This window comes from Parambassis ranga, chromosome 7 (assembly GCF_900634625.1).
Source record: "Parambassis ranga chromosome 7, fParRan2.1, whole genome shotgun sequence".
Taxonomy (NCBI): domain Eukaryota; kingdom Metazoa; phylum Chordata; class Actinopteri; family Ambassidae; genus Parambassis; species Parambassis ranga.
This window is the reverse complement of record NC_041028.1, coordinates 14252742-14280479: the sequence shown is the minus strand read 5'-3', so window position 1 is coordinate 14280479 and position 27738 is coordinate 14252742. Positions and strand designations below refer to the sequence as shown.

General features: G+C 40.5%; 3 protein-coding genes across 4 annotated transcripts in view; 2 read left to right on the top strand and 1 right to left on the bottom strand.

Moving 5' to 3' along the window:
* Positions 1–833: 833 nt before the first annotated feature.
* LOC114438258 (uncharacterized) lies at positions 834–2689 on the bottom strand. The gene is made up of 6 exons (XM_028409472.1): positions 2612–2689; positions 2361–2400; positions 2242–2273; positions 1838–2136; positions 1005–1201; positions 834–855 (listed from the first exon to the last, which is right to left on the bottom strand). The coding sequence occupies exons 1-6, from the start codon at positions 2628–2630 to the stop codon at positions 834–836; spliced, it is 609 nt and encodes a 202-aa protein (XP_028265273.1). The 5' UTR covers positions 2631–2689.
* Positions 2690–14523: 11834 nt separating this feature from the next.
* Positions 14524–17582, top strand: LOC114438643 (E3 ubiquitin/ISG15 ligase TRIM25). The gene is made up of 4 exons (XM_028410143.1): positions 14524–15181; positions 15573–15712; positions 16372–16539; positions 16657–17582. Exons 1-4 carry the CDS (start codon positions 14567–14569, stop codon positions 17360–17362), a joined length of 1629 nt encoding a protein of 542 aa, XP_028265944.1. The 5' UTR covers positions 14524–14566; the 3' UTR covers positions 17363–17582.
* A 528-nt stretch (positions 17583–18110) lies between these two features.
* Positions 18111–27738, top strand: part of chchd6a (coiled-coil-helix-coiled-coil-helix domain containing 6a) — a 53535-nt gene continuing 43907 nt past the window's right edge. For both annotated transcript variants that reach the window (XM_028410023.1, XM_028410022.1), the window contains exons 1-4: positions 18111–18311; positions 19967–20060; positions 20599–20707; positions 21327–21471. In XM_028410023.1, coding sequence (XP_028265824.1) covers positions 18228–18311; positions 19967–20060; positions 20599–20707; positions 21327–21471 — 432 coding nt within the window. In that variant the 5' untranslated portion in view covers positions 18111–18227. The remainder of the gene's footprint in view (positions 18312–19966; positions 20061–20598; positions 20708–21326; positions 21472–27738) is intronic.

Below are 27738 nucleotides of genomic sequence, written 5' to 3'. Positions count from 1 at the left end.
AGTACAGAGCAGACATATTTAGAATGATCACATTTTCAATCAGGTGCTGCATAAAATAGGGCACAAACTGTATTAAAATGTTCAGTACATCAAACCAAGACACAGAAACCGTTAGCAAGATCATTCCATATCACAGTGGAATACAGGATGACAATATTGTCAATATTGACTGTTTTAAAAGTTTTTTGGCAAGATGTTGCTTTTATGGCAATCCTGTACGTTGTTGTTGAATGTAACAAATACTATCAACAAATGCTTACATGTTAACATTTGGCCCACACCCTCTTGTAAACCCATTTTGTACCACTAGGTGGTCTAGTGAGTCTCTCCCTCTGTTCAGATAAATTGTGCTGAGTTATATTCTTGCATTCAGAGTGTGCAGTTGAACTTTTCATCTTTGTTTTCAGTGAGACACCATTCAGTATGACTCACCTATTCTCTACTTCTACCTACTTCTCTGCTGGTACAATATTTTAATATTGTACATTGCACATAATGAATAGCATAGTTTTATTTTCTCAAAGTTGGCTTGATAGTTGACCATGTGATCTTTTAATTTTAAGGGATCATCTGTTTGCTGGGAATATGCACACATGACCTTTCTATGTGTATTGTACTATGGCTGGCAGCAATGTCATTTTGTGTTTTATATAGTTTGTCCAACCCTGCTACACTGGACTGAACAAAGATGACAAAAAAATATTATTGCCCCACCGAAAGGTATAAATAATAAAAAACATCCAAATAATATAGCACCAAAACGTGTAATGGTACAACAGACCCATGTTAAAAATAATATGACTATTACTATACATAATACTGTACATATTACTTTACATAGCCTGCCACTCCTTTCTACCAGCAGAAACAGCAGCATGAGATCAGGTGCAGGAATCACAGCTCCACACAGACCCATGAACACCCATGACAGCCCACTGTTGGTGCTTGAAAACAGAAAAGCTCCTACACCTGCTCCCACTATCACCCCCAGCCTTCCTACCAACCCATGCCGGTCTACAGTTTGTCCATAGTGGTCTGTTGCTGCCCTTGCTGCAGACAGAGTTACCCCTACTGCGCCTGACACCCCCATCAGAGCTCCTATAGTGGGACCTGGACCCAGAACTGGCAGGACAGACTTTACTACAGCTAGAACTGCTCCACCAGAAGCTGCAGCAGTGGCACAGATTTTAGCTGCTCCACCCTTATGCCAGGATAGAAACAAAGACATTCCTATAACAACCATCAGAAGCTGAGAAGTTAAAACTCCGACAAACATGTGCTCTACTACAGCGCTGCTTGTGTTAGTGGCTGACTGTAAGGTAACAATTGGATGTCTGGCAATGTTAAATACATCAGTTATAAGCAGCATCAATGGTACAGGTGTGATGGTTAGGATGTCTAACCATGAATATTTAAATACATATACAAAAACAGTACATGGAAGCAAAACAAGAACAAGAATTAATTTCGTTTGAATCATTGCAGAAAACAACATACCAGAGTAAAAAATCATCATCTTAACCAAACAATACATAATCGAAAAGCCAACACATTTTGATATTAACTCACAGTACCCTCTGCAGCATGAAGAGTTACCAAATATAGACCACATGATTCCTAGCAAATACAGAAAACCTGTGATAATCATGAGTATAAACGGAAAATATTGTGAAAGAATAAAAATAAATCCTTCTAAAGATTGTCCCACAATAAACCCACTTGCTGTGATTCCCATGAGACACACTGAGCCGGACAAAGCAAGGGCCTTTCCCATGGCTACTTCACCATATCTGTTAATCACCAACTTATATGTTGATAATCCAATAAAGAGGCCTACAGGTAATGAAAGAGTTGAAGAAAAAACACCAAACTCCTCAAACAAGAGGCTAATGAAAATGTTATGCGTGTATTCTTCTTCGTCTCTGGTCATTGCTAACATGTCCTGCTTTTTGCTGCTGTTATTGTTTTGTCTCAAAAATCCCATGATGTAGTTTTCTAATTCTTCCATGAGCAGCCTGTTGTCAGCCAGAATCTCCAGAGACTCAAGCTCAATGACTGCTGTTTCTCCCAGCAGCAGACCTCCTACAGCTCCTGACACCAGCCCAATGCAAAAGACAGAAAGAGCTGAAGCCGGCCCTGTAATAAAAGGGACAGACCTTACTGTATGTGTATGTGTGTGTGTGTGTGTGTGTATACATAATACCTTTCATATAAAAACACATTTACACCCTTAAAACTTACAAGAGGAGAAGCAGGAGGGAAGCTGCAGACCTCTGTCAGACACAACAAGAACAGTTGTTTGAACAACACACAGTACTTCTGTACATTCATCTGGTGAAACAAGCTGTGTTTTAGTTCACCTGTTGGTCCTGGTGTTTCCTTCTGTATCATCTGACATGACTGAGGACAAAGAAATAAACTACAGACATTTGAAATAAATAGTGGAAAATTACAGCATGCTCACACAGTTCAAACACTGTTGTAGTTGAATCCTTGTTTTCCCATAAATGAGATGTACAGTTACAGAGTGATAATCAACACAGTGACGATAAATCTTTGTTTTCTTCCTTTTTCTTTGTATGGTGTAAATACTTCAAATGTAAAAACTTACCGATGGCAGACTGATCCATCTTGAAGGATCTTTCTGTTCTAAATTCTGCTTGTTATGCTGCTGAGTACAAACACATTTAAAAACTTTTACTTCAGGTTCTGGCTGACTCCTGGAGTACAGTGTGATATAAGCTCACTCTGTACAATGGTTTTGACTGTCATACACAACTAGAAGAGCAACATTCCCTCCACACAGGAACATTTTTCAGCTGTGACGGCAAAGGTAAAAACATTTAACTCTTCATGGTCTCAGCCTCTCAGCTTCCAACAGAGTTGGATGTATTAAATGTATTGTAACAATGTATTAAAAAATGTATTAAAACAACTTCCTGATGTGAGTTTAATGGCAGACACAATCCTACAATACATTAAAAAATAAACAGAAATATATCTAAATTAATCTCATCCCAAAGGTATTCTCTATAAGTTCTCTGCACTATTAGCACCAGACACAATAAGTAAATAAAACATTCATCTGAAATCAATCAACAAACATATTTACCGTTATTGATCTTATATGTACTTTTCTTTTGTACCTTCACTTCATGTACTGCCCTTCTTTGTTTTGAGCCTTGGGCTGAATAAAATAACTTTTAGTTAATTCACTATTGCCTGCTGTCCTGCATCTGAGTTGCCTTTCACACTACAAACCCTGACACACTACAATACATTTAAAAATAAACAAAATTAATCTCATTCAAAAGGTATTTTCTGCACTAAAACCAGACATAAATAGTAAATAAAACATTCACCTGAAATCAATCAACAAACATATTTACTGTTATTGATCTTGTATGTTTTATTACTGAAGTGTGGGGGAACACAGGAAGTTTGCAACAGAAAGAAAAGCTCGCAGCACAATTTAACAACCTATGTATGCTAAAATCTTTAAAACTGTCAGCTTCCAGTCTGTAAATTATTTTATTTTGTTGAGTAACTAATCTCCCTCTTGTTTCAGGTGTCTGTCTCCTCGGGCGCTCCCTCCTCCCTGATTACCTGACTAATGTGTGTCACCTGTGTCTCGTTGCCTCCCACCTGACAGTAACCTGCCGGTAACACTTAAAGCATCAGTATAGGCAGCAGTAGAATATGACCACATTGAAGTAATGGACAGATATCCTTCTAAAGCTTGACCCGAAAGGTAACCGGTTGCAGGTTGACACTGACACACATCCAGCGCTGCTTCACCATCATTTTTAATCACCAACGCATATTTTGATCATCCAAAAATAAGACTCAAAACTAATAACAAAGTTAAGAAAGAAATGCTTAACTCCTTAAACAAGAAACAAATAAAAATGTTAGGCATGTCTTCTTCTCTGATTTATTGTGATATGTCCTGCATCTTGTTTGCTCTCAAAGGTTTTCTAACTCTTCCATGAGCAGCCTGTTATTGAAGCACGCCTGCTGTTCCTCCCAGCAGCAGACCTCCTGCATCTCCTAACACCAGCCTAATTTGTATTGATGCAAAGAACTGAAGCTTGCCCTGTAAAAAAAGGACAGACTTCACTGTATACTGTGAGTGTGTGTGTGTGTGTGTACATGATGATGTAGCACACAAAATCTAATTTGTGCAAAGTAAAAATGTAAGATTTATAATCTACACTGCTCAAAAAATAAAGGAAACAGTTAAAGAACACAATGCAACTCCAAGTCAGTCACTCTTCTGTGAAATCAGCCTGTCCAGTTAGGATCAACACTGATTGTGAATCAGTTTCAGCTGCTGTTGTGCAAATGGAACAGACAACAGGTGGAAATGAGAGGCAGTTATCAAGACAAGCCCTATAAAGGAGAGGTTCTGCAGGTGCTGACCACAGACCAGTTCTCTGCTCTCATCCTTTCTGCCTGATGTTTGATCACTTTTGCATTTTGTCAGTGCTCTCAGCCCTAGAGGTAGCATGAGGCGGTGTCTACAACCCACACAAGTTGCTCAGGTAGCTCATCCAGGACGGCACATCAATGAGAGCTGTGGCAAGAAGCTTTGCTGTGTCTGGCAGCACAGTGTCCAGAGCATGGAGGAGATACCAGGAGACAGGCCAGTACACCAGGAGACATGGAGGGGGCCATAGGAGGGGGGCAACAACCCAGCAGCAGGACCGCTACCTCCTCCTTTGTGCAAGAAGGAGCAGGAGGAGCACTGCCAGAGCCCTGCAACATGACCTGCAGCAGGCATTGATGCTATGGACTGGCCTGCCCGTTCCCCAGACCTGAATCCAATCGAGCCAACATTGGAACATTAGCATCTTGGTTCTAACCTTTCAGTCCTTTCTGTATCTCTTCTTTTGAATCCTCTAACATTTGATACAAATTAAGGCTTAACTCCAAGATTCAGTTCTCAGTCGTGTGATTTGGTCATGTGAGGCTTCAGCTCCAGAAAAAGAAAAAAGATGACAGCAACAAAATATAAACATTTTTGAAATATTGTTTTAATGTACTGTACTAATACAACAACAAAAGGATTTAAGATTCAAGATCCAAGATAAGCCAAAATAAAATAATAACTAAATAAAAAGTAAATAAAAGTACAGAGCAGATATATTTAGAATGATCACTTTTTCATTCAGGTGCTGCATAAAATAGGGCACAAACTGTATTAAAATGTTCAGTACATCAAACCAAGACACAGAAACCATTAGCAAGATCATTCCATATCACAGTGGAATACAGGATGACAAAGGAACTTTTAAGGTTTAAAGGTTTTCTGACAGGATTGCTTTTATGACACTCCTGTACGTTTTCTTAGGACAACTTCTTACAACGTGAACATGGCCCGTACCCTCGTATAATCACACTTTGTACCACTAGGTGGCCTAGTGAGTCTCTCCCTCTCGGTTCAGATAAATTGTGCAGAGTTAAATTTTTGCATTCTGACTGTGAATCTTTGTTTTCAGTGAGATGGCCATTCAGCATTCTCATCTAACTATTACTTTCTCTGCTGCTACAATATTTTAATGACTGATTTAATTTTGTGTAATTAGAGCACTGCACATCATGAAAAACATAGTTTTAGTTTCTCAAAGTTGACTTGATAGTTGACCACATAATCTAAATTTCATCATCTGTTTGCTGGGAATAAGCACACATGGCCTTTCTATATTTGTGGTACAATAGCTGTCAGTTTGTGTTTTATATATCGTATTTTCCAGACTATAGGTCGCACCGGAGTATAAATCGCATCGGCAAAAAAATGCGTAATGAAGAAATCACTGTTTTTATCGTAACGTTGTGTCTTGAATTCCTATTAACTTAAGTGGTGCAGCTGCAGGGCATTGAGAGTAAGACACACGTATTTCAACAAGTTCTCACACGGAGAAATGATTAGCTTCACCACACAGAAACTCCTAAACATCCTGTAAATGAGTCGAAGGCGACTGCTGTGCACTATAGCTGTCTGGAATTAGCGACATATCGACTGAGGCTCAGCTGCAAGCACACGTTCCATGCAAAGTGTGGACAAGCTGGAGGTGGAAGAGAACCGTCAGGAAGGGACAGAACAGCTACCATTATATTTGTAATGGGACGTCAGGACACAAGGCTATGTATATTTTTATAAGTCGTACCTGAGTATAAGTCGCATACCCAGCCAAAGGATGAAAAAAGTGCGACTTATAGTCCGGAAAGTCCAACCATGCTATACTGGACTGTGGATGGCCCAGCAAAAAGTTCACAAAAAACTATTGGTACTATTTGTAAAAATATAAAACATAATATAAGTCCAAATACTATAGCACTAGGCATGGCCCATCTTAAAAATAATATGACTATTACTATACATAATACTGTACATATTACTTTACATAGCCTGCCACTCCTTTCTACCAGCAGAAGGAGCAGCATGAGATCAGGTCCAGCAGGAATCACAGCTCCACACAGACCCATGAACATCCATGACAGCCCACTGTTGGTGCTTGAAGACAGAAAAGCTCCTACACCTGCTCCCACTATCACCCCCAGCCTTCCTACCAACCCATGCCGGTCTACAGTTTGTCCATATTGGTCTGTTGCTGCCCTTGCTGCAGACAGAGTTACCCCTACTGCGCCTGACACCCCCATCAGAGCTCCTATAGTGGGACCTGGACCCAGAACTGGCAGGACAGACTTTACTACAGCTAGAACTGCTCCACCAGAAGCTGCAGCAGTGGCACAGATTTTAGCTGCTCCACCCTTATGCCAGGATAGAAACAAAGACATTCCTATAACAACCATCAGAAGCTGAGAAGTTAAAACTCCGACAAACATGTGCTCTACTACAGCGCTGCTTGTGTTGGTGGCTGACTGTAAGGTAACAATTGGATGTCTGGCAATGTTAAATACATCAGTTATAAGCAGCATCAATGGTACAGGTGTGATGCTTAGCTGGACGTTTAACCATGGATATTTAAATACATATACATAAATAGTACTTGGAAGCAAAACAAGAAGCAGCAATAATTTAGTTTGAATCATTGCAGAATACAACACACCACAGTAAAAAGCCATCACATTACCAAAACAATACATATATAAAAAGCCAACCTGTGCTGATAGTAACTCACAGTACTCTCTGCATGAAGAGGAATAAAATACACATACAGCAATACAGCACATGATTCCTACTGAACACAGAAAACCTGTGATAAACATCGTCATGAGTATAAACCGAAAATATTGTGAAAGAATAAAAATAAATCTTTCTAAAGATTGTCCCACAATAAACCCACTTGCTGTGATTCCCATGAGACACACTGAGCCGGCCAAAGTAAGGGCCTTTCCCATGGCTGCTTCACCATATCTGTTAATCACCAACTTATATGTTGATAATCCAATAAAGAGGCCTACAGGTAATGACAGAGTTGAGGAAAAAACACCAAACTCCTCAAACAAGAGGCTAATGAAAATGTGAAGCACATATTCTAAGTATCTGTTCATTTCTAACGTGCCCCGCTGTATGTTGCCGTTTTCGTTTAGTTTAAAAAATCCCATGATATTGTATTTTTCTAACTGTTCCATGAGCAGCCTGTTGTCAGCCAGAATCTCCAGAGACTCAAGCACAACGACTGCTGTTTCTCCCAGCAGCAGACCTCCTACAGCTCCTGACAACAGCCCAATGCAAAAGACAGAAAGAGCTGAAGCTGGCCCTGTAATAAAAGGACAGACCTCACTGTATACTGTGTGTGTGTGTGTGTGAGTGTATACATAATACCTTTCATATAAGAACACATTTACACCCTTAAAACTTACACGAGGAGAAGCAGGAGGGAAGCTGCAGACCTCTGTCAGACACAACAAGAACAGTTGTTTGAACAACACACAGTACTTCTGTACATTCATCTGGTGAAACAAGCTGTGTTTTAGTTCACCTGTTGGTCCTGGTGTTTCCTTCTGTATCATCTGACATGACTGAGGACAAAGAGATAAATTACAGACATTTGAAATAAATAGTGGAATACTACAGCATGCTCACACAGTTCAACCCAAGACACACTGTTGTAATTAAATCCTTGTTTTATCATAAATGAGATGTACAGTTACAGAGCAACAATCAACACTGTGACAGAAAATGAAAGATAAATTTTTGTTTTCTTCCTTTTTCTTTGTATTGTGTAAATATTTCAAATATAAAAACTTACCAATGGCAGACTGATCCATCTTGAAGGATCTTTCTGTTCTAAATTCTGCTTGTTATGCTGCTGAGTACAAACACATTTAAAAACCTTTGCTTCAGGTTCTGGCTGACTCCTGGAGTACAGTGTGATATAAGCTCACTCTGTACAATGGTTTTGACTGTCATACAAAACTAGAAGAGCAACATTCCCTCCATACAAGAACATTTTTTAGCTGTTACAGCAAAGGTAAAACATTTAACTCTTCATTGTCTCAGCCTCTCTGATTTCAACAGAATCTATATTCTGTTGAAATCAGACATGAAATCAGACATAATGGCAGACATAATCCTACTGTTATGATCTTGTGTTTTTTTGGTACATGGTTTTCCTAGGTTTGGTTATTATCATTTTCCTTGTTGCTATAAGTTTTGCCTTTAGTTTCCCTGGGTTTCTGTGGTTCTTGGTGTCTCTTGTGGTGTCTGCCCATGTTGTGTTGTAGTTCTGTCTTGTACTTCCTTTGTGTTTTACTTCCCCTGTTTCCCGCCAGTTTCTGCCCTGCCATGATTGTGTTCACCTGTGTCATGTTGTCTTGTCTATTTAAGTCCTGTGGTTTGTGTTGTCTTGTTAGTACTCCTGAGTTTTCGCTGTTTGTTCCCAGTCTCTAGCCTTGGGAGTATTTAGGTTTTGAGTTATAGTTTCTTAGTTTCTAGTTTTTGTGTTGTTTGTTCTTTAGTATTTTGTAAACCTCAGTTTAGCATTTTCTTTTGTACCTTCACTTCATGTACTGCCCTTCTTTGTTTTGAGCCTTGGGCTGAATAAAATAACTTTTAGTTAATTCACTACTGCACTCCTGCATCTGAGTTGCCTTTCACACTACAAACCCTGACACACTACAATACATTTAAAAATAAATAAAATTAATCTCATTCAAAAGGTATTTTCTGCACTAAAACCAGACATAAATAGTAAATAAAACTCTATTCACCTGAAATCAATCAACAAACATATTTACTGTTATTGAGCTTGTATGTTTTATTACTGAAGTGTGGGGGAACACAGGAAGTTTGCAACAGAAAGAAAAGCTAACAGCACAATTTAACAACCTATGTATGCTAAAAAGACTAAAACTGTCAGCTTCTGGTCTGTTTGTAAATTCTTTTATTTTGTTGAGATCTATTTCCTGTTTTATTTTGAAGTAACTAATCTCCCTCTTGTTTCAGGTGTCTGTCTCCTCGGGCGCTCCCTCCTCCCCGATTATCTGCCTAATGTGTGTCACCTGTGTCTTGTTGCCTCCTACCTCTGACAGTAACCTGACGGTAACAATTAAAGCCACAACATAGGTAGCAAAAGAATATAAACACATGGAGGAGACACTGACACACATCCATCCACATATGTCCTGCATCTTGTTTGCTCTTACTGGTTTTCTAACTGGTCTATGAGCAGCCTGTTGTTCCCAGCAGCAGACCTCCTGCAGCTCCTGACACCAGCCCAATGCAGAAATGAAGCCAGCCCTGTAATCAATGGACAGATCTCACTGTGTATAGTGTACATGATGCCCTTTGTAGCACACTCTGCACAGATATGGCATGATGTCTGATACTGTATTGTCAGAGATCTGTCAAATCCTTGTACTTATTTTTCATATTTCACTCCATATAAACATACATATGCTGTAAAGCTGGCCAAACAGGAGAGGGCAGCATTCACCTGCATACAACACTGCATAGGCATGAGAACTTGAAGCTCGCAGTGTTTCTCAGTTAAAGTCATCCAGCTTGTCTCTCTGTGTGGAGGTCTCCCTGTGCCTGTGTGTGTGTGTTTCCCTCTGTATTCCAGCCTCTTCCCACAGTCTAAAGACTTTTATGTTAGGGCGATGGGTGACTCTAAATTATCTGTGTATCTCTGTACAAGACATGGATGGATGGATGGACTTTATCTGTATTTTTAATTTATGCAAGCTAACGCATAAAACTGTTTTTAATTTTAGAGAAAAGATGTATTCGGCTATTTTGTTGCAGGATTACAATTTAAATAAGCTTTTTATGTTTGCATTCTAAAATTGCATTTTCAAATAGGCTCATAATTGAACTTTCAGTTAATGAAAACATTTGAATAAGAATACTAATCTATAATCTAACATTTATTTATTTATTATTTCAACTATAAACGACAGTGAAGTGTGTACTCTCTCTATCCAGATCCTTTTTGATAGTCTTATCATGAAGTATGGTTGTTGTCCAACCTGTTAGAGGAGTGCAGTGTGTCACATCAGCAGTGAGAGCGATGATACAAGTGCTGACCCTGAACAAATAATAATGAGTTAATTGCATTATAAATAAGACTAATTACATTTTGTTGCTTTATCCATATGCTTATATGTCTGTCAAGATTGGGTTTAGAGATGCAGACTCAAAAGCAGTATAGGATTTAGTTGGTTGGAAAAATCCAAAGTTTAATGCAAACAGGTTCAGTACATGGAAATCAGTCCAAAAGGGTGATGGTACAAAAGGGCTAGGCTAAATAAAAAACAAGGTCTGAAGGAAGGGTCAAAATCCACACAGGCAGAAGTAGAAAAAGAGCTGCAGCTCAGACAAACAAACCAGGAAATGGGTAACGGTCATACGATACACAAGGAACAAGGAACTCAGAAAAACCTACAAGACAATCTGGCAGAGACTGAGGCTACATTTACACATTTGTTTTGAAAAACAAATATTTCCTTCCCTGGGTTTTTCTAAAATAATCTCGTGCACACAACATAGTTTTCAGAAAAGTTACTGTTTACATTAACCCGCATAAATACGCTCCCAAGAGCCATCATGACTAGGTCAAGCCTGTGGGTGGCAGTGTGGGAAGAAGGAGAAAGCCATGCAAGCCAATCAGAAGCCTAATCAACATCTGGCTCTTGGTGTCAGAAGTTATTCCAACCTTGCTGAACCTGGAGACCTAACATGTCTGCTCCTCTACATAGTAGGAGGAACTGTATTTGCAAATGCAAACACGTAAAAAGTGCTTACACCAACAGAAATGCAAACGCTACCCGGATTGCTTCCATTACTAGACTACAGCCTACTCTGCAGCTGTACTACACAAAAAAGGTCACACAAACTGATGCGCAAACTCTGTTTTTCTGAGAGAAAAGACACACACTAAATACAGCAGGGCTGTGTCTGAAATCACTCCCTAATCACTTTATATGGTCCTATATAGTGCCTCCGCCATTTTGTAGTGCTCATCATGAAAAGTAGTGTCCATTCGATACAATTAACAATATGTACCGTCATGCATTGCACGGACTGGCGAAAAGAACGACTTTCTCCTTCTTCCTACACTGCCACCCACAGGCCTGGTGTAGTTATGATGGCTCTTGGGAGTGTATTTATGCGGGTTAATGTAAACGGAAACTTTTTTGGAAACGATAATGTGTGCACAATGTTATTTTGGAAAACAGAGGGAAGGAAATCAAAATTCAAAATACCCGGCTATGTGTAAACATAGCCTCAGTCTCTGCCAAATCGTTTTTTTCCTTGTTCTTTGTGTATGGTATGTAAACGGGGTCTCGATGAGTGATTTCGAACACAGCCCAGAAGGGGGAAGACAATTAGACACAGGTGGAGCACGTTGGATCGGGGACAGGTAATCAGCACGAAGGAGGGACAAACGAGGAGGGCACCAGAAACAAGGGGATAAACCAGAAATACACCAGGAAACACACAGCTGTTACGTGCCGGTACTTGTTGTGTGTATGTCTGTCTCTGTTTTCTGTGCAGGTTTCCAAGTGCTTCCAGTGAACCAAGTGGATCATCCACACCTGAGGCCACTTGGCCCTCGTCAGCAGAAGTATATCAACTGGAGGTGTGCACATGGCCAGGGCCAGTGTGGGCCAACTTGTGGACGCACACACCATGCGTCTTTGCTCTGTCCAGAGGGACTAGAGCATGATAATCAGCGCTGATCTTTTTAGTTTTGCTTTTGTGTTTAATTTATTATTTTGTTATTCATTTAAGTTAATAAATTGAATTAATAGTCACTGTTTCCGACTGCTGTCTCTTTCTCAGGCCTGGGTAACATTATTGTTGCTTCCCCTCATCCCCTGGACTAACTGGGGAACGTAACAAATGGGGGCTCGTCCGGGATCTTCCTACTGAGGGAGAGTTCCAGCAAGGTCTCGGTGACTATGTAGCTTTGTTGTAGCCATGTAGCCTGCTGGAAGCCTTGTGGTGAGTGTGAGCTTTAACCCCATTGACTGTCTTCCCAGTTTAGAATAGGTGAGTGCCCAGCTGGTCTGCTAGCAGTCCTTCCATCGGACACTCTTTTGTTATTTTGCCTTTCTTATTTTCGGAGCTAATCCTGGGTGGGGATCCAGTTCCCTGGCGGGGGTAGGCTTTCCAGGGCCTCGGCCACTGGAGTTCAGCCTTTAAAGACGCCTCGAGCCCGGCACGCTCCAGAAGACAGTTAGGTGAGTTTGTTTGGGCAGGAACTGGGACAGTCTGTGTAGAAACTCTGTATGGTTAAGCTTGTGTATTAGCATGCGCTTTGTTTGTGTTTTCTCTGCTGTAGGCAGAGGTGTGCGAGTGTGCACTTTCGTTCGTGTGTTTGTCTGCTGGAGGCAGAGGTGTGTGTGCACACTCGGTTTTCATGTGTGTTAGCGTACGTTTCGTTGTTCTCTGCTGTGAGCAGGGGTGTGTGTTCGCGTGTGCTAAGACTTTGAGTTTCTCTGCTGTGGGCAGAGGTGCTGCCGGCCATAGTAGTGGCTGTGGCGGTAGCGTGTGTGGCCATGTGGCCTGTGATTCCATTAATGCAAAGGCAGAACTGGTTCTCTGGGCAGGACTTTCTGTTTCGTGTAATGGGATCACTTCGTATGTGTTAACCCTCTAGTTGGCAAACCAGGGGTTTGCTTTTATGGGAGGGGGTGTTACGTGCCGGTACTTGTTGTGTGTATGTCTGTCTCTGTTTTCTGTGCAGGTTTCCAAGTGCTTCCAGTGAACCAAGTGGATCATCCACACCTGAGGCCACTTGGCCCTCGTCAGCAGAAGTATATCAACTGGAGGTGTGCACATGGCCAGGGCCAGTGTGGGCCAACTTGTGGACGCACACACCATGCGTCTTTGCTCTGTCCAGAGGGACTAGAGCATGATAATCAGCGCTGATCTTTTTAGTTTTGCTTTTGTGTTTAATTTATTATTTTGTTATTCATTTAAGTTAATAAATTGAATTAATAGTCACTGTTTCCGACTGCTGTCTCTTTCTCAGGCCTGGGTAACATTATTGTTGCTTCCCCTCATCCCCTGGACTAACTGGGGAACGTAACACAGCCTACTTCAAAATAAAAGAATCCCACATACAGCAGAACCTGAGCGTGTCAGGTGACATTAGAGGTGTTTTCCTTTGGTCCCTCTATAGAGCCATCTGTCAAACTTTGATACACTTGATCCGATTGGTTTTCCGCTGCCATCTTGGCTGATCCTGTTTATGTTTTTTTTATCAAACAGTAAAAACCTGTAATATTTAATGACACAAAACAGATAGCAGGGCAAACCCTACTTAATTTAATAGTTTATTTCACAACACTTAATGTGAATAAAGCTCTGGATACAAGAACAAAAATATATGCAGTTATTAAAAATGTGTAAGCAAGGAAAGTATCATCTTAGAACACCTTTGACCTCAAAGGAATGAATGTTAATAACAGGATTTTATACTTAGGAGGTTCGATGTCTTTTTTGTGTTACTACTACTTAAACATAATGCTAGCAATTAATGGATTAGCATATCATTTCCACCTGTTTCTATATCCAGTTTACACAGCGTCCCAAAGTGAGGTTGCAAACCATTGCATGATTGGTAGGTCATATTTTATCTATGTTTTATTAATCTGTGTTAATGTGTTTGTGCCTTTTTTTGAAACATTTATTAGTTATTAGTTTCTTAAACAGATTTTCTCCATCCCATGTGATCTGGAATGACTTCAGTAGCTTGTGCATGTACAGCTGTATCTTCCCTCAAGCAGAATTTGTGCTATGCTTTACGGTAAAGAATGTTTTAACAGCTTGACTACAGGGGGCATGTGTAGCAATCAGCAACAGCAATCAGCATGAAAGTGTGTGAATTCCCAGCAGCAGCACTGACAATTGAGCCTCTTGAAAAGGAATGTTGTCCTGCACATGTGTGGATACACCTCCTCCCATGCTGATAAGTAAGGGCTGCTGACTTCCGTGACTGCTCTGTCTGCTACCTGTTGTCACCGTAGACTCATCTGTTGACTCCCCAGGTGAGAAGCAGAGATAACAAACAAAATATGAAGTGAGATTCCTTTACAAGAAAAGAGGACTAACAAAAGAAGCTATCTCTCTCATCATCGTGTCATCATGTCAAAACCAGAGCAGCAGCTCGCCGACGAGCTGAGCTGTCCTATCTGCCTTCAGCTCTACTCCGACCCGGTGGTGCTTCCCTGTGGGCACAACTACTGCAGAGCTTGCATCTCGCAGACAGTTGATGCCTCAGAAAAGACTGGGAACATACTTCCATGTTGCCCGGAGTGTCGCGAAGAGTATCAGGGTGTGGATACCCTGCAGAAAAACTTCAAACTTTGCAACATCATTGAAGGTTACAGAGCCACTACACTGGACAGACAGCCTGACATGGAGCAGGAGAGGATGGAAGTCTTCTGTGATCACTGTATAGATGAGCAGTCGCTGGCTGTGAAAACCTGCCTGAAGTGTGAGGTGTCTCTGTGCTCCAGGCACCTCGAGAGGCACAACGAGAAGGAATCCTTCAAGACGCATGCTGTGGTGGACCCCGTGAATGAACTGGGAATAAAGGATTGCGCTATCCATCAGCGTCCCCTTGAGTACTATTGTTCTAATGACATGACCTGTTTATGTTCCACCTGCTTCATTGAAGGCTGTCACCAGAACCATGATGTTCTGACCTTCTCTGTGGCCGAAGAGGAGATGAGACGAGCACTGGAGAGCCGCAGCAAGGTAGTCCTGATGAAGTCAATGACATTTTACATTGCATTGTGATATTGTAACTTTACTTAATAACAACTAATGTCACTGTCTTGTGATTTTGGAAGTGGAGAAAACTAACATGAATTCCAAAACAGCAGAATGAGAACAGCATATCTGCAGCTTCCAGATGACTTAATCAAATATTTTTTAAGATCATGTAAAGTCCAGAGGCAATTTTTCATGACAGGGACATTCCCATTGTGCATGCCACTCATTTTTTTTAAAAACCATACATCAGTAAGTTGGAAGGGTGCCTCAAAGAGTGTGGCATGAGAATTTGATCTGTGTGTTACATCCAGTTATTCCAGATTACTTACCTATTGCATCAAACACAACACACATATTACCTGCATGTCCACAGGTAGTTTCCAGTCGACTGCAGATGACAGAAAGCCTCCTGCAGAAGACAGCTGAGGCGCAGGGAGCCTCTGAAGCTGTAGGAGATAAGCTCATCAACAAGGCTGTCACCGTCATGGACAGTATGGTTGCACTGGTGGACAGGTAACACATGTGCACACGTGCTCCTAGGTAGTCCTGCAATTTAGTTAACCGTCTGTTACTGTTCACTCTTTTGACAGGGCAGTTTAGTTTACAGTGCATGCATCAGATTGTTAGCAGCAGCAGGTCTTCCTGATGGCTTGAAGAGCCGGCTCAGCCGGTGGCTGAGGCAGATTAAAAAGCCAGACCGTGACACACCATCTGTTTTATATAACCAATCTAGTTTATCTGCATTGTTTAGCCTACAAGGATGTTTCATGACTTGCCATACCCACTATTTAAGCATCAATATAAATCCTAAAGTATGAGAAGGCTGATCCATTAGTGTATTTTATCCACTACCATTACATGTAACACTGTGAATGAGAGATCACAGAGATCACTAAAAATCAAATCACAAGTTACAGAGAGATTTCTCTGAATCGTGGCACTTATAGCAAACAAAAAGCATGCGGTTACATTAATATTTCCAGTACAAATTCAAACATATACTCTATCACTACATCAATGTCAAATCATATTAAAGGTACAACCTTTACTCAAACTTAAATGCATCAGTCCACTAGTAGTGCTCACTATATGGCACAAGCTTATCTAGTAAGGTTTGTAAAGCGTCTAAGAGGTGCTTCTGATTTACCCTCCTGTTGGTCTGCTTTGTTTAGGTGCAGGGAGCGCCTGCATGTGCTTCTGGAGGAGGAGAAGGGGCAACGCCAAAAAAGCTGGCAAGACAGTGTGAGTGCACTGGAAGACCATCAGCAGCAGTTACTCAAAGCCCAGAGAAGTGCCGCACAGGCCCTGAGTGAGACAGACACGTCCCTGTTTATACACAGGTACAAGTCCGCACTGACTTACTGAACATTAAAATTTATTATAGCTGATGATAACTGAATTCCAAAGTTAATGAAAGAATGCAGATTTCCTAAATGAATGAACCTCTTGCCACCCAGGTTCATGCTGATTGAAAATAAAATGAGGCAAGCTGCCACAGGAACCATTCCCTGCACGGTTCCCTTGAAGGTTCCACTCAACACCAAGCGACTGCAAACAGGCCTGAAGACGCAGGTCTTCCGCTCAGAAATGACCCGCCTCCTGGACACTCTTCATGTCCTCCTCAACCCTCTGGAGCTCACATTTAGCATCTGCACTGCCCACCCCAACCTGTTGGTGTCCAATGATCTGCGCACAGTCAAGTACAGCTCCACCAAGCAGCCACATGTGGAGCACCCAGAGCGTTTTACAAGCACAAGTCAGATTCTGTGCAGCCAGGGTTTCTCAAGTGGCCAGCACGTATGGATGGTAGAAGTGGGGACTAACAGCATGTGGTCAGTGGGCGTGTGCTACAAGAACATCCCTCGCCGAGGTGACCAAAGTCGTCTAGGGCACAACTCTGTGTCCTGGAGGTTGCAGTGGAAAAACGGCAAGCTGACAGTGTGCCACTCCTCCTGTAATGTGGGCCTGGAGGTGACCACTCCTCCGAAGAAGATTGAGATAGCGCTGGACTACGAGGGGGGGACCTTAACATTCCACAGCATCAAGGGGCAGAGGGAGCACCTCCATACATTCAGAGCTGTGTTTAAGGACCCGGTTTACCCAGCATTCAGTATTCATTCAAACACACCAGAGTCCTGGATCACATTGAATAATGGGATGTAAGCAGAATTATTGTTGTTTAGCATAGTTCTGCGTGCATATTTGGGTAGACTGGCCTCCAGCTAAAGATTTTTACTTTTGTATTATCTGCTTTATTTCAAAACCCTATATGGAAAAACACATATAGCCTAACTCAAACTCAAGCTAGAGCTTTGACTGCAACTTAAACTGAGCATTTTAATCACAACATGGTGTGTTTATGTCAGATCAGGGCGTTGTGGAAATCAGTGAATTAGTGAATTAACTTTGCATGATTTATTTTTCACCCAGTTTATATATTTCAGATATTTAACATGTTTCCATTTTGACTGTTCTTTAAATGTCTTGATTACTATTAGCTACTTATGTACAGTTAACACCGATGTGTGTGAACACAGGCATTTAAGCTGAACATGAGATGCTTTGTGTTTATGCTACAAATAAACTTTGAAGGTACTGTTTTTGTGTCTGTTGACTAAATGTCGTGGTATCCATGGCCGCATGGTTGCATGGATGTATGAGATCGTTTCTCTACCTTTCACCCATTTATTGATGCTACTGTGGTTGCCAGATATGGCATTTGTGAACTAGAAAAGTACAGTAGGTTATTTTAAAAATGTTTCTATTCAAACTTTATCAACACACTAAACATCTGATGAATTGTTCATAAGTAATTTCAATCTTCAGACCCACTTCTTTGGTCAAATCAAAAGGAAAGCGCTATTTTATCCATAATTGTGAGAGGGGGATGGTTTAAGCAGAATCTGGCAACCCGCATCCCATCTGTCACACTTTCTGTCATTGGGCAGGACACTATCATTATTTCATGTTAGTGACATTATTTTTTCGTCCGGCTGTTAAGTAAAGCTGTCACTCTACCCCAGAAGGCATGGGCTCAGGAGAGAGTACGACTAGGAAAGTGTCTTTTGGTGTCGACGATGAGGACAGAGTCAGAATTCTCCGTGGCGTCAAGGTAATGCTAATTTAGCTAGCTATTGATAAGCCATGCTAACTTTAATGTTACGCCCAGCGCTAACTAGCTGTTAGCATCTTGCTGCACAGACAGTGGCGATATCGGCGTTTTACTGGTTTCTCTAACGCAAAGTTCACATCCAGTAGGGTCGCTGTTAAGGTGGGGAGGATGTGAGGGATGCTGGGGCTGCGGCAGGTTGATGAACGTGTTGAAACGTCAATCTATGTCGCTACGCCAAGCTTCAGTCATGATAAGGTGCACATAGAGTTACGCTTAATTTATCAGCTACATTATATGTATGTAAGATGACCGGCTAATTTTTAAAAACTACAAGATCTTCTCGTAAATTCGGCGTATACATTATCCACTCCGTTGGTCGGCTTTTAATAGAAAATCTCGCTGTGCACTTGCTACTGGCTTGTCGTTTGTTAGCTACTTTAGCAATGATGCTTTCACTAACAAGAACAAACCCGTATAAGATTGTCGATTCTCTGTTTGCACGTAGCTGCAGGGTGGATGTATCTTATTGTCAAAGTGGCTTATTGACAGAAGTGTTGCTGTAGCCGAAGATATTTGTTCATAATCAAAGCGACTTTAAATGTGCAGGTTTTTGAAAGAGGTTTGGTGTGCCGTTGAAAGTGCTGCCTTCAAGTGCTTGTCGGAATTTTGTGTTATGGCCAACCACGAAATGCAGCCATAATATTAACCCACAGTACTCTAGAAGTGATATCAATGTGTCCAGTGCTGTAAAGAAAACAACATCGGGGAAATGACTTTGTTAACGAGACAGCATTTTTTTTGTGCAGACACAACACAACCTTTGATCAAATGCCAGAGGGCCTTCATAGCATAGATTAGATAATACGTTGTGTCCACTTGACACTACTGAGGTTGAAGAGGCTTGTAATTCAAACAGTGGTGGGTGTTCCATGCACTCATATTTTCCTGCAATCCTTCTTGTTTGGTATAATTACCAAATTTACTGTAACACTTGAATGCACCATCACACCAGTTCATAGTACTGCAAGTGCATGCTAGTTAAGTGTAACCATTATTGGACTTTAAAAAATAGTCATCAAGTTAAGAGATGTTGTTTTGTGAAAATGTCTGCCATAAAAGCTAAATCAAAGAGTTGTACAGATCTTCCTTTTTTTCCCCAGCCATGGTTTAGTTGCACATTCATATGATCTGAGTCATAGAGGAGTGAGTCATTAAATGGTGCTGCCTACTGTGGTTTTGGTGTAACCATTTCCTTGGACACGCACACAAATAAACTAAGGCAGCAGTGATCCTGTGCTGAGTGGCATATTTAGCAGGCTTATGTGTTTTCCCTCTGGTCAAAGTTACTGAGTCCTGCTCAGAGGTATTGAAAATGTTTTTCCATTAAATAAGAATGTGTAAATGTCCATTTGCACCCAGGTGAGAATAGTCCACTTCAACCACCTCTATGCACCTTTCCTCCTGTAAATATAATCTTTTGTGTTCTGCTTTCTTTAGTGGCATACACCTATTTGGTATTCAGGTGCTGCTCTTTTCTACCTGAAATAATAAGCACTGTTAAAGTGATCTTAGTCATCTCTGCACAATTTGCATCTTCCTTATCTGAATACTACCCATCCAGCTCTTTTTAATTTGCTCATTATCCCCTTGTCCAGCTATCAGAAGACGTTCTTCAGAGGATGAGAGGAGTAGCCAACATTCCTCCAGAACGCACATCATCATCAACCTCTACTCCTCAGAAAAATGCAGGTATTGTGCATCTAATGGTCTTACCCTGTGATAACACAAAAGCTGCTCACTCATTGGTGGTGTACTGCCAAGGGCACATGTAGGGATTGTGTGAATCCTGAAGATTTTTGTTTGCTATTATATGCTTCATCTTTCACTTTAAAGTTCACAGCCTTGATGAAAGTGCAAAACTAAATGGCAGAAATACACACAAATCCTGACTAGTACAACTTATAATCAATCGTAAAATTGAATAATAAGATGCTCAAATACTAGAACAGATCAAAAATAAGAGTATTTGGTCAGCTGTAAAGATTTTTTTACTCCATTACAGTATAAAGAATTTATGTAAATTATATGCTTTTGAAGCCCAATAGGGATGACCTATGGGGGCCAGGAAACTGTAGAAATAAATACATTCAGCTTACCATGAAGGGCTATACAGAATTTTGTAGTTAATTAAGAACACTATTATCTGCCACATCCTAGAACTTAATTTAATATTTCAAACTCAGTTCAGAATACAATTTTTTTTGATACTTACTTTGTCTTTATACAGGTGCCTCTGGCAGTGCCACCACAGGCTCTCAGCAGAGCCCACAGCACCAGGCCCAACCCAATAGCCAGTCCAGTAAACCAGCATCCTTTGCTAAAGAAGAACAGAAGAGGTGGGTTAAAGAAAACTGCATTGGACAAATGTATATGTGCCAAGTACACACATGATAAAAGGAGTATGGTCACATTACCCTAAAGGTGTTGTTTGGAATTCACTTTGCTTATAGGGGCCAACAATGTCTAATTTTTGGTCTATTTAATTAATAGCTACATAAATAAAAGGGAAGCTTGGAACAATTTGCTGCTTACAATTAAAGTCAAGAAAACTGCAGGCTAAGATGCCTCAAGGCATCACAGTGACTTTTTGAAATATGAATTGACTCTGTGCTGTTTCACAAAACCTTTACATCCTGTAATTGTGGAGCTTCTTCTGAAAGTCCCCTGGACTGTATTCAGATCTAGCTGTCATCCTTGAAACACCTTAGATACACAAATTTCCAGTAAATCTAACAGAATTGTATATATTTAAAAGTTGGATAACATAGATGTGTGCAATAAATGGTTAAATGGTTAAAGTTATAAACTATTTCATGGATTTGAAAAATCAGTAGTGTGGTATATATTGCCCTCTTGAGGACACTCCCATGTTTGCAGCATTTGACTGGAATCGGCAACAGAAATCGATGGCAACATGCAAAGAATCAATGTAAGTGTATAATGTGTGTTTTTAAGGTACGAACGACAGCAGACAATACTGAAGGACGAATTGGCCAAGGTGTCACAAAGAGAAAGAGAAGCAGCGAGGGAGGAGATGACTAAAACCTTGACCCGGGAAAGACAACACAAACGGCAGGAAGCTGAGAAGGCCAAACAGTTGGTACATACACATACACTCACACACAGACATACATGCATCAAGGATATCTTCTACTCAAGCTCTTTTGCTTTGGTTCTCCGTCTTCTGTGCTGTTTTGAAGTGTTTTGAAACAGCTGGTGTGAGTAAGTGCTTGTTTTTCAGCTTACTGTAACAGTCACAGTAATATGCAGAAGGTGGCCAGCACAACTAGGTTTAAATATCAATAAACAAAAAATCCCTGCATGGATCAGCTTTCTGTCAGTCCCGAAAGCTGTGGCCTGAAGCAAGCTGAGAAATTATACATGAGAAAAATCCATATTGTGTGAATTTAATCTAGGAGATTGCTATTAGTTATTTAAAAATGGAAAGATGGAAAGGTAGACATAGTCATAAACTGAGCAGCAAACCAGCATTGGTGGCCCCACACAGATATGCAGCATGCTACAGCACTTTCTGTTTATTGTTCTCAAACAATAGATGTGTTTTTTGCACTTGTTTGTCACGTGTGTTCTCTGAGTATGCAAGTATACATTTGCATTTAAGTAAGTGTATTGAAATCTGACTTGTGTTTGCGCTGAACTGGTCTCTTTCTCAAAGTATTTAATTTTTGTCCTTCTTAAGCTTAAGCTGAGGAGGCTGACAAGTTTTTTGTTTTTTTTTTGCCGAGAAGAGAAATCTGAGACAATTTTAAATGAAACATCAATACACACTTTAGTTACTGAGTTATTAAATATCTTATACTAAATATTCATGCAATCAAATTTTTTTTTGTTGTTTGCATATGTTCATATTTTTGTTTGGTTTGCAAATTGATTGGAAAAATGTAACATAATTCAGCTAATATAGAAGTAGCATGTAATGTTAAGCAGTCTGTCTAACTTTAAGAGACCTTGTGCTGTTTGTCAGTCAGGACCGCCCTGTACTTAATAGTGTCGCCCCTGTAATGACCACTTGGATCCTGATGGGGGAGTTGTTGCAGTCTGTTGATATAGTGCCTTTTGAGTTGTGGTCAGCAGCCACCCGAGCACTTTTGATTGAAGTCTTTAGGTTTTACATGAATTTGGTGATAAAGCTGTAAAAGCGGATTAATTTGAATGTCTCTCAGTGGGAGCAGATACGTTTGTATAAGTTCAAGTCATGATTCAGTCTGGTGCATTTTTCTCTGGTTAAATCACATGTGGGAGCACAAATTGGCTCTTTGGATTGCATTTGTAATTTCCATGGTGATACTCCCTCTGCCGCCTCGTCCTTATCCTCCTCTTTTCACCTATTACATCCCTGTTTTTTTCTCTCCCCCTCGTTTCCATGTTCCTCTCCCTCATTTCCTTGCTTTTCTTCTAGCCCACCATCGGTCTCCCCCTGTCTCTCTCTCTTTTCTATCCCCAGCCCATCACTCTCTCCTTCCTGCCCTGCAGACAGTATTATCAGTGTAGTACAAGCGGTAAATTGCACCCTGAGAGTTTCCTGGAGCTGGAGATAGGACCGGTTTGGGGTTGGAGGTATAGCTGTAGGAAGGGCAAGAGAGCTTGTGGTACACACCAGTCAATGCGTGTTTCACGTGACATGCCCATACACCCCCCCCCACCCTCCACCTCCATGTTGAGATGTGCTGTAGTGCTTGTCTTATCTATACTCCAACATACTCCCACTGCTAATAGAAAGCGGCAGGAAAGACGTCGTGAGCAGAATGACCAGCTGAGTAGGACTGGACCTCTTGATGCTGAGGACTTCTTATAATTACTGTTCCCTGTGCCATGAATACATATGTGCACATATGTTTGCTTACATTCCTTAAGTATTTTCCTGTGTTGTGGATTGTTGGGGCATTGTCTTTCATCTCAACTCTTTGTCACGTTCTTTTTCCTTTTTAGCCATCCAAAAACTACACACCTATTGGGAGAATATGCTGTTTTATATCTCAGTCACACTAACAAAACCAGGACTATGCCATCTTTTTGACTTAAGTGAGACTAGAAGGTTTTAGGTTGCTATTTCTACTCATTATACCTTTACAGACAATCTGTGCTGTAAGTGCTGCTCACTTTAGTAGTACTCTGCTAAACATAGTCTTCTGAGAAAAAAGGTAATTAAAAGTGTTTAGGATTAGCTCTCATCATTTCTAATGTCTAATGAAGCTGTGACACTTTAAGTAATTAAACAATCAAACACTGTAAGAACTAAGTACCGTAACCATGTTGAAACAAAAGCATTGAGTAAGAAAAATATTGTTAACATGCTCAAAGAGTACAGGTAAGAAATAACAACACAATTCACCAGGTTGTGTTGCCTGTCTAATGTGCAAGAAATCATTTTTATTCATAGAGGCCAAAAGTGTTTTTTTTTAATATTAGGCAAAAGTACTTTAAACTCACCAATATTACTTGAACCACGTGAATCAAATTCTTCATTTAAAAGAAAACACAAAAACATTTGCACAGACAAGATTCTGAAAGACAAATTCTTCTCTTCATGCAGCCAGAAGTTATGACTGATTCCTCGGCAGGCACTGGTCAGATTCAGCAAAAATATGTTGTGGGATCTACAGAAGATATGCAGAGTTGTGTAAAAATCACTCTTTTTTTCCTTCCAACAACTGTGTGCCCTTATTTTACTATTATTTTGTTTGAATTTATAACTATGCTATACTATGCAAAAGATATACTGGTATTTCAATCATTTCTACTACTTATTGGCATCTGTGTATTGTTTCCATAGAGCAGCAAGACTACATATCACAGAGACTAAAATGTGTATGTTATTGGAAACACCCAAAAGATAGCTTGGAATTCGGAAAGCTAAGCGGCGGCTGCAGTTTTCAGATTTTAGACTTTGCCATTTGCTGCAGTGACCTGCAGAGCTGAGTAATAGTCCTCTGCAGGATCATCACAATAAATTATTTAATTCATAGCACATATAGAAGGTTTGTGTGACATTGAAAATTAGTTTGTTATTTGAAAATGCAGTCGTTCCAATCCAATGCCAAGACAAATTAACAACACCTGCATTGTAGCACAGCCTTTATCATGTAAGAACTGAAGTATATTATCAGCTGCTATCATCATGTCTGTGGTATTGCGACAGTTAGTCAGCAGCCGTGGCCACAACCAGCTGACATTTGGCAGGGGCCCATGTTAATTTCACATGAAAAAATCTGAATAGATGACAAGGAACTAGGAAGACTGAACATATGAGACGATGAGAAATGGGAACTGACAGCTGATTAAGCATTTACTAAGTAATTGGAAGCAAGAAGGATGTGAGGATAAAAAGGAGGTGACTGAACGTTTTTGCGAAGGTTTAGGATGAGGAATGAAGAAGAGCTGCGAGTGAATGGGAGTGAAAGAAGATGAAACACATTTCCTGTTGAACTGAAAAGAAGGAAGGAATGAAGCAACAGGGTGAATGACAAAAGTCTTTACATGTGATTACCATTGCCTGGAGGAGCATGAAGAAGTGGAGGAGAAGAAGTGACTGTAATGTTTCTCTGTTGCTTTAAAAAGATAAATTGCAGAAGAATGATTGTATGAGGGGAAGGTTGGGGGGGTGACAGATGCCTCAGCACAGATTGGACATGCTGGTAGAGATGTTTTATTAGTGAACAGGTAAACAGAAAAGTAACAAATATGACTACTCCAGTATGTAAACTTGTGACCTGCAAAGTTTGATTAAAGTAAGAAGTAAAAGGAGAATTGTGTGGCAATAGAATCACTGCAGTGTGAGGAACATGCAAAGAAACGTGGTTCAGAGTTTAGCCTCGAGTGCAGAATAAAGGTGTGAGGAGTGGGGAGAGAAGGTGCTACAGGTGACTCAGTGCTCCCTGCGTGGACACACGCACTGAGTCACAAATCAGAGAAAGCCAGGCGATGTGTGGCATCTGCTATTTAGCTGCCTTCTTTTCTCTGCCTTTCACTCCCTCACTTATTGCCTCCTGTCTTTTGTCCTCTTCCCACTGAACTGCCCGATCCTTCCATTCCTCTGGCCCTTTCTTCATCTTTCAGCCCAGGCCCTCACCCACTGTGCTGCACTCTGTGAATAGTCTTTGTTAATAGCAAATCTTCTGCAGATTAATTTCAGAATGAGAGCGGGGAATAGGAGAATGGAAAGAAAGGAAGCAAGACGAACTAAAGGGCTAAAAGGGATTTTCTCTTTTTATAATGCATTAATGGCCTTTTGGCGCCCGTAGAAAGGAAAAAAAGGTTATAAGTCACATTAGCATATGGTAAATTTCTCTCTATGTCTTTCTGTTCTCACAGAACAATTAGGAAGCCTATTTTATTAGCTGCCCTTTAACTTCCTCTGATGGAGCTTCAGCTAATACAAAATGCCATCCATGCCTTCCTCGTTCTTTGAAGACACCTTTGAAGCACCTCGATGTGTCAGTTAAAATATAAAGCTGTTAAAGTTATGTTATGGGTATTTGGGTGTTATTCGTCATTGAACCTCTTTCCGAAAATATATTCCTTAAGATATGACTTTCATCCATCCAATTACCCAATTACTGCTCTGCAAAAATCTTTAGAGCCTTACAGAACAAAATTAAAGGGGCACTGCACCAATTTCTGCAAATTAAGTTTAGGTCACACATTACCTGAGTCCTTTTTACACATGCACTGGTGCCCTGAATGAGCTGTGTTTCCCAGTTCACCTGGACTGGACATTAAACAGACATTGTCCTGTCAGGTCCCTAATAAAAAAAGTCTCTCTGTGTCTGATTGAGACCCTGTGTGAATTCACAGCACAGCATGATAATCATGTTGATGTTACTACACAGTAAGTGTAGCTGCTTCTTTCTGCTTCTCTGTACATTGCTTGCAACTCCTTTGTTGACAACTCCAGATATACCCAAATACAGAAGCACTAATAAAATATTGAAAATAACCATGATTACAGATTAGTCCTTGTCCTCATGCATATTTTACCAAGCTGTCACCCCTCGCCTAATCTGAACTGAGTATTTCCAGTATAAAAAGTCTAGTTCTAGGATGGGCAATCTCCTGCTTGACTAAAGGACAACTGTGGGCAATGATCTCTGTACAGTATGTATATCTGACAGCCATAGTGTCCTATTCAGGTTGTTAAGACATATTCAGTGGCAGTCAAGGAACTGGATCAAGTTCCAGAGAGAGCTCAGAAGGTTCTGTCATATTTAACAAGGGGTGTGAATTACAAACTGATGGAGTAGGGTTTGACAGAGTTGCACATTTACCAGGAAGAGATGATATCAGGTTGCATGATGGGAAATGTAGGTTCCTGTGTGGGGACTCAACATCAGGAAATGTCTGCTGCTTTGTTCCTCAGTATCCTGAATGTTTCAGTCATGGACCAACCATTTAAATACTATGACACATCTTATAATAAACATCATTTTCATATAATATGAAATATATCTTTCATACTGCCTGTAGGACAGATTACTTCTGCTTAATTAATTAAAACGTTTTATCCAATTTAATCCAACTTGATTTTTGTAGGTGAATGACTTCTAGTCATAGGTATGTGAACTAAACTACTGAAATTAAAGCAGGAATGTAAAGCACCGAGGAGTTGTATTGGAAAGGCAGAGCTAATGAGTCAAAGCACTGATTTTGTGAAGTCAAAGGTAGGCAAGGTAGGTAATTCAGTACAGTGTAAATCAGTAGTTAAGGGATGAATGTCCTGGATTAACCAGTTCTTCCAATGGACACTAGATGGCAACAAAACCATATGCCACACTTTACTGATTTAACATGTGGAAGCATTTCTGTGTTTTTCTGTCTCTCTTAATTTCTCTCTGTCTTGTTCTGTTCCTGTTCCCATCATGCACAGTAGTACCAAGGTAAATTTTAGTGCTAAAATTCTCTCATTGGAAAACCTGTCACAAAAGTTATTACATGCCCCCCCATATTAACCTAATCCACCTAATCTCTCCTTGTACAATGCCCTGTCATGTCTTCCCTTATTTTTATAGCATCGATATTGTCTATAGAGTGGCTGCACACTGTCAGGGAATATTTTATTGTAATGTACACATTACTTTAGTCTTAAAAAAGGTATTGGATACATCAGGGGCTGCTGATATTCTTGACTCCTTTGCTTTTATGTGGAATGTAAGAATATCATTAGAATAAGTGATGTTTCCAGTTTACAACAGAAGGTTCCAGCCCTCACGCCTGTACAGCATAAAGTATATAAAGCAAAGGGATATTCAACAGATGTCTGAGTGAACGTTTACATCTCCACTGAATCTGTTATTGTCCTTAGCTTTGTGTATTCTTGTATTACAAGACTTTTAATGAAGGTGTAGGTTAG